The sequence below is a fragment of the Scardinius erythrophthalmus genome (genome assembly GCF_964197995.2).
Source record: "Scardinius erythrophthalmus genome assembly, chromosome: 16".
In the NCBI taxonomy this organism is placed as follows: domain Eukaryota; kingdom Metazoa; phylum Chordata; class Actinopteri; order Cypriniformes; family Leuciscidae; genus Scardinius; species Scardinius erythrophthalmus.
Window position 1 is genome coordinate 1,668,373 of NC_138236.1, and position 11,526 is coordinate 1,679,898.

The window sequence follows — 11,526 nt, forward strand, 5'->3', positions numbered from 1 at the left end:
TTGAAAAGTATTAATTTAAGGTACATTTAGAACAATAAAAAAAATGTGCGATTAAATGCGATTAATCACGAGTTAACTCATGACAATATGCGATTAATCGCGATTAAAAAAATTAATCGATTGACAGCCCTAATATTTACGGTAGGAAATGTACAAAATATCTTCATGGATCATGATCTTTCCTTAATATCCTCATGATTTTTGGCATAAAAGAAAAATCTATAATTTTGACCCATACAATGTATTGTTGGCTATTGCCACAGATATACCCGTGCGACTCGAGACATATATATATATATATATTTATACTACAGGGCCGTTGAATGCTTGAATCTGATTGGTTGACGAACGTTCTAAGGTGTGCATTATTTTCAGGGAAACGCACGGCTAAAGTAGTTCCAGGCAGGTCTTGACCGCATTACAGCTCCATATCACTTCGCGTAGTTAACGGTAATAACGGAAAATAGGATACAATTCATAACAAGAAAAAGCATTTAGCCCCATGCGCTTGATCTGGAATTTTCAATGTCTAGCTTCACAATCAATGGAAACATGCAGTTTAATTTGAATAAATAAAGTATATTCCTTTCTATAATCAATAGAAAATTAATCTGAATATAGGCTAAATAAATGGATAGTCCTGCAGCACGGATTATTATTGCAGATAATATAACAAATAAATAATTATTGATAGGCCTACTTGTTAAAAGGCTTTTTTTTTTTTTGGCTAGTCATCTGTCAATAATAGAAAAAAAAAAGAATGAACGAATTAATTAAAACAAATTGAATTAATAAATAAATAATAATATTGACGCACATGCTTTTCTGTCTCATTATTGCAACATCTCTCTCTCTCTAATAACTGCATTAATAACTGGGGACACACTTTAAGGCCAGTTATGAATGTAATTTGATGACTGATCATGCCCAAACGCGTGTTCAGCGCGTTCAGTCTGTGTTCAAAGTCGGTGTTTAAAATCTGCAGTCGATGAACACAGTCAGAGAATGTGTCAGCTAGTCGTGTGTCCCAGCATTAGTCTGCTATCAGTGGCTCAAACCTCCGTTACTGACTCTATAATTACTAACTCTATAATTACTAACTCTAAAATGACGTTTTGGAATTAGCAACGGAGGCATTGGATTAGATGCGTAAGAAATTAGTCCTACATACAAGAGCGTTTTAATGACAAAAACTTTACAAACGTCTTGAAATACATAATCTGAACAATGGTTCGAGGTGTGGTAACTGTAGTATAAGCGGAATAATTGACTTCAGGCCGTTGAATTATTAGAAAAATAATGCACACCGAGGACTCCGCTTCGCGTCGTGACCGCATTACCACCTCGGGTGTGCATTATTTTTCTAATAATTCAACGGCCTGTCGTCAATTATTCCTTACAGATATACACACACACTCCAAACTCCACTGGTGGTTAGTTCAAGTCGGGGTGTTTTCACACTGGTTTCTAGGGATTTAAAATTTGCCTGGACAATATATGCAATACAATAAACAGTAACATTTACCTATATTATGTATATACAGTACCAGTCAAAAGTTTGGAAAATTATTTTATAAGCCTGCATTTATTTAATCAAAAATACAGTAAAAAATTAAAATACCTTTTTTTTATGTGAATATATAGTAAAGTGTAATGTATTCATGTGATCAAAGCTGAATGTTCAGCATCATTACTCCAGTCTTCAGTGTCACATGATCCTTCAGAAATCACTCTAATATGATGATTTGATGCTCATTTATCATCAATGTTGGAAACAGTTGTGCTATATATATATATATGTGTGAGTGTGTGTGTGTGTGTGTGTTAGGGCTGGGAGAAAATATCGATTCACCCAACTACCGCAATTTTTTTTGTTTACAATTTTAAAATCAAATATTTTTTTTGTCACAGAATCGGACAAATTCAAATGAATTCAAATGAAATGGCTTTATTTTTGTCCTTGCTTACAAGTGAGGTTGACTCGTTTGTAATTGACTTTTTGAAAATGTCGTTATCTATGAGTGTTGAAAGCCCTCGCGCTGCTCATATGCAGAGAGAGAGAGATAAGACCGTAGAGCTGCACAATTAATCTTTGAAAGATTGTGATCTCCATTCCAACACACACGCGATCTTCTTCCATTTCATCTGTCTATTAAACCTTTGATAAAATCATATCTCAACATTAAAATCTGTGTTGGCGCTCACCCGGAGAGAAGAAACCACTTCACAAACAGTCTTTTCAACCTCATAGTATCATTATTTCTAGTATCATTATTATATCATAGAAGTACTCAGATAAAAGTTCAAATATGAACACTGATGTCTACGATCAAAATCAGCTTTTGATAGAAACTTGGTGCTTAAAATACCGCATTTATCAATAAAGTGACTGTTAAATGTATTTAATATTGAATCATTTATTAAAGAGAAGTGATGAGATGATCTGAGAAAGATGTGATGATCTGTTTTTGTAAATATGACTCCTCTAATACATTATGTACAGTCTGTATAAGTGTGTGATTTAACTTTTCCCGATGGTCTAGTGTTAAAAAAATAAAAATGCTAATTGCAATGCATATCGAATCTGCACCCAAGTATCGTGATAGAATCAAATCGGGAGATGGGTGTATCGTCCCAGCCCTAGTGTGTGTGTGTGTGTGTGTATAAAACTACAACAGTAAAATGTGTGTAAATGTGTATTTTTCTTCCATACAAATGCACTTTACACTGCTGGCGAGACCTCGTTAATCCATAATGAAACTCATCAGCATTGATTAGTTGCAGTAGCTGTTGTAACGATTAGGTTTTTCATGTATAGCCGCGTTTCCACCGCAGGAACTTTCCCCAGGAACGAGGGACTCTGGGCTGGAAATCAGGAATCAGGAATCGGGGTCTAAATGAAGTTCCGGGTAAATATTTCCCGCTCGCGAGTTAGCACTTTTTCAAAGTTCAGGAACTTTCAGGGGCGGGACTTGAGCGCTGAACATGCTGATTGGTCGAGTTCATGCCGCATTTTATTTCAACCAGCATCTGTGCAGTAACAGTCGTCTGCTATCCGAATGAATAATGGAGTTTAAAAAATATGACGACGAGGTTCAGGCTTTATTAAGCTTAAATTCAGAGGATGAAATCCGGCGGGAACTGTAAAGTCACTTGCAGTCGTGCGTCACCGGACTATTTGCCTAATCTTCACGGATTCGAGTGTGCGTTCTGTACGATAACTGTCGTAATCTTATTATATATCTTATTATAATGAGCTCGTAAACACGGTAAACAGGGAACTAAAGATAATAAAAAAGTGGATGGACACAAATAAATTATCCTTGAATATAAATAAAACTAAGGTAATGATGTTCGGTAATTGTAACAAAATGTCTGGACAGAGAATAAGTATTGATGGTATCCAAATTGAAATTGTGAGTGAGAATAAATTTTTGGGAGTAATAATTGACAGTAAATTGTCATGGAAACCCCATGTCAGACACATTAAAACAAAAATCTCCAAAAGCCTCTCAATTATAAATAAAGCAAAGCTATACCTTGATGAAAATGCACTCCGTACTTTATACTGCACCCTGGTACTACCATATCTTACTTTTTGTGTAGAAGTGTGGGGAAATACTTACCAGAACACAATACATCCTCTGATCATATTACAGAAAAGAGCTGTGAGGATCATTCACAAGGTTGGTTTTCTAGATCATACTCATAATCTGTTTACGCAGTCAATGTTGCTTAAATTTTGATGATCTTGTAAAATATAATACATCAATAGTTTTATACAAAGCATTTAATAAATTATTACCGCCTAACTTACAACGTTTCTTTAAAATTCCAGTGCGAGCTCATAACTTGAGAGGTTTTGGACATTTTTCATTACCGAGAGCTCAAACTACTCGTAAATATTATTGTGTGTCTGTATGTGGAGTGAAACTCTGGAACAAACTTGACTTGCAACAAAAGCAATGCCAAACTATTCATCAATTTAAACTGTTATATAAACATTGGGTCTGGTTAAAATACAGAGATGAGGGTCTTTAATTTAAATTGCTGTTGTTGTTGTTGTATTCTGTCTCATAGTGTGAACATGTGCTCAGTGTTTCCTTACCATCGTTGGTATATTGTTCATTACCATCGTTGGTATATTGTCCATTATAATTGTTGGCATTGTCTATTTCTATTACATTGTAGTCAAATTGCTGCTGTACTCTGTCTCATAAGGTTAACATGTGCTCAGTGTTTCTTACCATCGTTGGTATTTGTCCATTACCATCATTGGTATATTGTCCATTACTATCGTTGGTATATTGTCCATTACCGTTGTTAGCATTGTTTATTCTTATTACATTGTTGGTCTAAATTGTTTGTTATAAAAATTACTTGTTACTTGTGGTAATGCCACCATGATATAACATTTGTTATTGTGAGCATTGTGAGCAAAGTAACAATGAAGCTCAATTATTAATCACTAAATGGGGAACTGGGGTGGGATTAAATAAGTTGTCTTCTTCCCACTCCCTTTCAGGCAGAATTCGATCGTCATATTTGAATACGGTATATTTTTATTTTATTTTTATTTTATTTATTTACTTATTTTTCTTCTTCCTTGTTTTTTCTTTTTCTTCTTTTTTTTTTGTACTATATGACTTAACTATATTTTGTCTACCTTGTACTTTTTTTGTGCCATTGCCTGGAATAAAAAAAAAAAAAAATCTGCTTTATTAGCTGCTAATTAGCAGTTCTCGCTGCTTGAGCTTAAATACTTTAGTTCTATATATTTTGTTTAGGCTTACACATGTTGTTTAATGTTTTCAACTAAAATAAAAACAAAAAAATATTCGAATATTTGATTTTTTTGAGCCTGAATTTTCGAATTCAATATTTTAGAAAAATGCCCATCCCTACTTTATGACTGAGTGTCTTGCCTTTTGTTTTTCCAGGCTCAGGGTCGTTCTCGCTGTCAGGGTCAGCTGACTGCTTCCTAGGAGTTCCTCCAATGAACGGAGAGCAGCCTCCATATCACATGGGCGCTCAGGTACGACTCTCTCACACTCTCGTCACTGCGCTTCTGCTGCATGTCATCATGCATGTGTGTTTCTGGATCATCAGAGGGATTTAGGCGTGAAACGCTACACATACTTTCGGTCCGGTACTTGTGTGTCCTGAACAAATACAGTGTTGTTTTAGATTTCAGAACAGGTTTGCTTGCTGGCTGATCTCGAGCACACGTCAGTGAGAAAGCGTTTGAATTCACTGTGTAGTCAATCATTTTATCCCTTAAAACTCATCTCTGATCACCAAAATCACATATTTAAAGTTTTTTCCTTGAAAAAACTTCTTCATGCTTTAAAATAGCTTGAATGTAACTCGACACCCTTGCCTCATTTAGTATGTGTGGTTCTATGAATATGCAAATGAGCCCCGCCTCCACTCACTCACTCAGCTCACAGATCCACTGGTTGACGATCACACGTTGATCTGATTGGTTACAAGGTAGTTTGTGACGTCAGAAACACCAGCGATTTCAAAGCGTGTTTTTGAGACTGTCTTTGGTTCACTGCAGTTTTAAGGAGGAAATACTCAGCAATGCTGTCGACTTATGAATTTACACGTGGTTTGTCTTAAAGCATATTAAAAACACCACATAGACACATAAACAACATTAAAAGCTGGATTTAAAAACATCGCTGAGAGAAGCAGGCGCTGTGCCATAGTGTTATAGAAGGCTTTTCACTCCACAAATCACCAACATTCACCATGGATTTCATGTAGTAAACTTCACTGTAACCATGGTATTGTGGCAGAAATAGTCGAAGGTTTGGTTTTGTCTGGTCAAAATACCATCATATATAGGCTAGGCACATACAACAAGCACTTTTAGCTCGACACACAGCATTGTTCTGGAAGTTCTGTCCTGAAATATACATAATAAAAGCCGACCAATCAGGTTGTGAACGTATCCCTGTGCGTTTGGATTCGATGTTAAAATGGCAATCTGAACGCAAAGCAGAGCAGGACTAAATGTGTTTAGTTTTTTTTGGTCTGTACCAAGTGAACCGACAAAGTGTGAACACACCCTTAATGGAAATTTACCAGTAAAGACTGTGAAAGAGGCTGTGACTGGGGCACACACCGATCAGTGATCTTTGTGTAGCGTTACACCCCTAGAGGGAGCGATGTGATTTTGTGTGTTTGCTTTGCCTAAATGTCCTTTTCCTCTCTCTCTCTGGTAGGACGCTCAATCCCGCTTCTCAGAGAGACTCTATAGTACCAGAGAGAGCCGGGTGAGGAGCTCATTTCACGCTCGCTCGTGTCCGTGATCTATCCGTCGAGTGACTTACTGTGATCTGCACCCGCTTATGAGCGCTCTGCTGATTATAATCCAGGCCTATTCACATCAAGAGCCATGTGTGAAGCGGCACGTGATTATTAAAAATGAGAAACATTCACACTAATGAACAAAGGTCAATTGCACATATTTGGTCTTGCATACAAAATACAACCTCTTTGAGAAAGAGAAATCCAGAGAAATGCTGTATGAATGTAAATTAAATGATAATAATGATCTGATCATGCAGATTTCACTCGCTTTACATAAGTGTGAAATAGGAAAATATCTTGGTATGATGATAAAATAGCAGGGTTATTATTGTTAAGTGAAACTATTAAAAAAAACATTTCTGTTTATTGAAATAAAGCTAAAATAAAATATAAATATTTGTTGAAAAACTTCAATGTCACGTCATGTCCGTATAGGGCGCGTATAGACACGTCATGTCCGTATAGGCACGTCATGTCCGTATAGGGCGCGCGTATAGGCACGTCATGCCCGTATAGGGCGCGTATAGGCACGTCATGTCCGTATAGGGCGCGTATAGGCACGTCATGCCCGTATAGGGCGCGTATAGGCACGTCATGTCCGTATAGGGCGCGTATAGGCACGTCATGTCCGTATAGGCACGTCATGTCCGTATAGGGCGCGTATAGGCACGTCATGTCCGTATAGGGCGTGTATAGGCACGTCATGCCCGTATAGGGCGCGTATAGGCACGTCATGTCCGTATAGGGCGCGTATAGGCACGTCATGTCCGTATAGGCACGTCATGCACTTATAGGGCGCGTATAGGCACGTCATGCCCGTATAGGGCGCGTATAGGCACGTCATGCCCGTATAGGGCGCGTATAGGCACGTCATGCCCGTATAGGGCGCGTATAGGCACGTCATGCCCGTATAGGGCGCGTATAGGCACGTCATGACCGTATAGGGCGCGTATAGGCACGTCATGCCCGTATAGGGCGCGTATAGGCACGTCATGCCCGTATAGGGCGCGTATAGGCACGTCATGTCCGTATAGGGCGCGTATAGGCACGTCATGCCCGTATAGGGCGCGTATAGGCACGTCATGCCCGTATAGGGCGCGTATAGGCACGTCATGCCCGTATAGGGCGCGTATAGGCACGTCATGCCCGTATAGGGCGCGTATAGGCACGTCATGCCCGTATAGGGCGCGTATAGGCACGTCATGCCCGTATAGGGCGCGTATGGGCACGTCATGTCCGTATAGGGCGTGTATGGGCACGTCATGCCCGTATAGGGCGCGTATGGGCACGTCATGTCCGTATAGGGCGCGTATAGGCACGTCATGCCCGTATAGGGCGCGTATAGGCACGTCATGTCCGTATAGGGCGCGTATAGGCACGTCATGCCCGTATAGGGCGCGTATAGACACGTCATGCCCGTATAGGGCACGTATAGGCACGTCATGTCCGTATAGGGCGCGTATAGGCACGTCATGTCCGTATAGGCACGTCATGCACGTATAGGGCGCGTATAGGCACGTCATGCCCGTATAGGGCGCGTATAGGCACGTCATGCCCGTATAGGGCGCGTATAGGCACGTCATGCCCGTATAGGGCGCGTATAGGCACGTCATGCCCGTATAGGGCGCGTATAGGCACGTCATGTCCGTATAGGGCGCGTATAGGCACGTCATGCGCGTATAGGCACGTCATGCCCGTATAGGGCGCGTATAGGCACGTCATGTCCGTATAGGGCGCGTATAGGCACGTCATGCCCGTATAGGGCGCGTATAGGCACGTCATGCCCGTATAGGGCGCGTATAGGCACGTCATGCCCGTATAGGGCGCGTATAGGCACGTCATGCCCGTATAGGGCGCGTATAGGCACGTCATGCCCGTATAGGGCGTGTATAGGCACGTCATGCCCGTATAGGGCGCGTATAGGCACGTCATGTCCGTATAGGGCGCGTATAGGCACGTCATGCCCGTATAGGGCGCGTATAGGCACGTCATGTCCGTATAGGGCGCGTATAGGCACGTCATGCCCGTATAGGGCGCGTATAGGCACGTCATGCCCGTATAGGGATCTTAGTTGATCGGTTTCGGTTCGGAACGCATGCGATTCATGGATTAATTGCAAAGTTTACCCATCATGGAGTGAAAGTTTATCATTTGCATGTGTTTTTACGTCCTGTCAGTTTAAACACCAAGCGGAAGCCTGCGTTAAGATCCCTCATTTGTCTTAAATGATATCAGCCTAATATACCAAACGCCACTGTTTGTTAAACCAATGTTAATCAAACAACAAAAGAGAAAATCACTTTTACAGCTTTAACACAAATAAATTGTATTAATTACATTAATTACATTTAATTTATTCAGCGAAGACTATAGTCTTAATTTACATTTGATTATTCAATTACTGAATACAACATTACTGAATACAGACTTGACATATGTGTGCACCCTGATTATAAGCTTCATGTCGATCTCAAATATTACTCAAGCTGGATCATTGGAAATAACGAGGCCTTGAGTGTTTCTCAAGCATTTCACCATTCCCGCTCACTGTGAATAGGCCTGTAAGTGTGTGTGTGTGAGCTGTGTTCAGGGATGAGGATGACGTTGGGTGTGTGTGTGTGTGTGTGTGTGAGCTGTGTTCAGGGATGAGGATGACGTTGGGTGTGTGTGTGTGTGTGTGTGTGAGCTGTGTTCAGAGACGAGGATGACGTTGGGTGTGTGTGTGTGTGTGTGTGTGTGTGTGTGAGCTGTGTTCAGAGGCGAGGATGACGTTGGTTTTGTGTGTGTGTGTGTGTGTGTGTGTGTGTGTGTGTGTGTGTGTGTGTGTGTGAGCTGTGTTTAGAGATGAGGATGACGTTGGTTGTGTGTGTGTGTGTGTGTGTGTGTGTGTGAGCTGTGTTCAGAGGCGAGGATGACGTTGTGTGTGTGTGTGTGTGTGTGTGTGTGTGTGTGTGTGTGTGTGTGTGTGTGTGTGTGTGTGTGTGTGTGTGAGCTGTGTTCAGAGGCGAGGATGACGTTGTGTGTGTGTGTGTGTGTGTGTGTGTGTGTGTGTGTGTGTGTGTGTGTGTGTGTGTGTGTGTGTGTGTGTGTGTGAGCGAGCTGTGTTCAGAGGCGAGCATGACGTTGGTTGTGTTTCTCCAGACTAACGGGAACTGGCAGGAGCCGAACTCGCCGCCGTCCGCAGCTTCACCCGGGAGCGATCACTCCGACAACTCTGACTGATGACCCGGACGTCTCTCCGACACAACTGCAGTTTTAGGCTTTTTTTTACTTTTATTTTTATTGGACTTCACGTTCATGAGCCGCATTCATGAAACACAAGCAGAGCTGTTCAGTGTAGATCGTTCATAAAACCATTGTTGTGTTCCATTCAATGCAATAATTCACAGAAGAATGAGCCTCGTTCATAAAACATGAGCAGAATCGAAATGTTCTGTCTTAAATTTGGTCTAAACGCTCTCAAATATATATATATAATTTATTTATATACACACACACACACACACAGTAGTGGCCAAAATTATGTCCGGACTAGAAAAATTGATATCTTCACCCTTTATTTACACATTATAAAAAATGTGTTAAAGATTTGTCAGCATATTGTGTAGTTGTGCTTGGAGTCGGTGGTTTTAGTTGATGATAACGCAATGAATCATGAAAAATTGTGCCGACATCATTTTTGTCCAGGCTGTGCAAAAACAACGAAATATTAATAACTGATTATGTTGTAGTCAATGTATGCTTTTTGTTTTTCAATGCATTTTTTTGCATAGTGAAATAAAACCTGTGCCTTTTTTGCCAAATAATAATTTAGAGTTTAAGTTTTCGTTCTTCCCTCATATTTAAAATATTTAAAACAAATCTAAAATATTTTCCTCGTATTTTGATGTTTAATCAACTCGTACAGTCATTAAAAACAAATATCTACTTCGGACATCACTTTTGTACACTACTGTATATGTGTTTGTCTATACATATATATGTATATGTGTGTGTGTGTGTATACATATATTCGGCTTTTGTTTCATGAATAAGGCCGTTTCTCCGTTTGGATGAATGTGTGTTTGTAAGAGACACAAGAGCTGGATGAGATCATGGCTTTTAGTTGCTTTTATTTTTATTTTTTACATTTCCACTACATCACAACTTCCACTATTTGTTACTGCAATGTTTGGGTGTTGAAAGGGGAACTTTTTAACCTGCATTAAGACTGCTTTCATTATAGCTATATTATTATTATTATTATCATCACTGCTCTATATTGTTTATTCAAAGCTCAGATAGAATTGGCTTGGGTGAAGGTGGCAATAGAGAAAAATCCAAAGATTGTTGTTTTTGTGCGTGTGTGTGTGTGTTTCTCTTTTTTACTGGGTTTGTGTATGTATCAAATATATGAATGAGGTGCGTTTGCTGTCTTTATTTACCGTTTGAATGAGTATATCAACAGTGCTGTCTTTCTCTGTACAGTGAAACACCTGTATTCTCTACCTCTTTTACAATAAAGACTGTCTGTGTACACATTCATCACTGACAACTAAAGACTGTTTTTCTAAGCAAATGATCAGTTTCACCTTTATCTGAGCGTTTGCATTTTTGCTAAGTGCCGTGAACAAACAAACCGCAAATTTATTCATATACACTACCATTCAAAAAAGTCTCTTCTGCTCACCAAAGCTGCATTTATTTAATCAAAAATACAGTAAAAATTGTGAAATATTATTACAATTTATTACATGGCTTGGTTGAAGTCTAATGTAGAATGCGGTGTGTTATTTATTGATAACAGATCGCGACTAAGTATGACACACCGTTGCCATGATAAACAGAGCGTTGCTATGGACGCAGGATCCTAACCGTAGAGACGGAACGGACTATTTTCTTTAGCAGAAGCAATACAATCGTTTTTAAATAAATAAACTCCTTTTTAAATCAATATTTTGTATCAAATTATTGATTTATTTGGTAGGTAGCCATGTAATAAGCGGGATAATGTAAAGCGAGGCGGTTGTTATACGGAATACAACCCCTTCAGGCTGATTCAAGATCCCTCCGCTTCGCTATAACAACCGCCTCGCTCTACATTATCCCTTACATATAATAAATATACAGTATATCTGCAGTAAGACTGATTTAGACAAATATCGTGCCATAAATGTTTACTTAGTTAATATTATGGCATTCACAACCTATTTTTACTTCAGAAAT

The 11,526-nt window shown here is 39.6% G+C and overlaps 1 protein-coding gene across 2 annotated transcripts in view; it reads left to right on the forward strand.

Moving 5' to 3' along the window:
- Positions 1-10,853, forward strand: part of pbx2 (pre-B-cell leukemia homeobox 2) — a 23,895-nt gene extending 13,042 nt beyond the window's left edge. The window contains exons 7-9 of one of the 2 annotated variants that reach the window (XM_081389068.1): positions 4,941-5,035; positions 6,234-6,284; positions 9,463-10,853. In XM_081389068.1, the coding sequence (XP_081245194.1) occupies positions 4,941-5,035; positions 6,234-6,284; positions 9,463-9,543 (227 nt within the window). In that variant the 3' untranslated portion in view covers positions 9,544-10,853. The remainder of the gene's footprint in view (positions 1-4,940; positions 5,036-6,233; positions 6,285-9,462) is intronic. The other variant, XM_081389069.1, reaches the window with a different exon arrangement.
- The last annotated feature ends 673 nt before the right edge of the window (positions 10,854-11,526 follow it).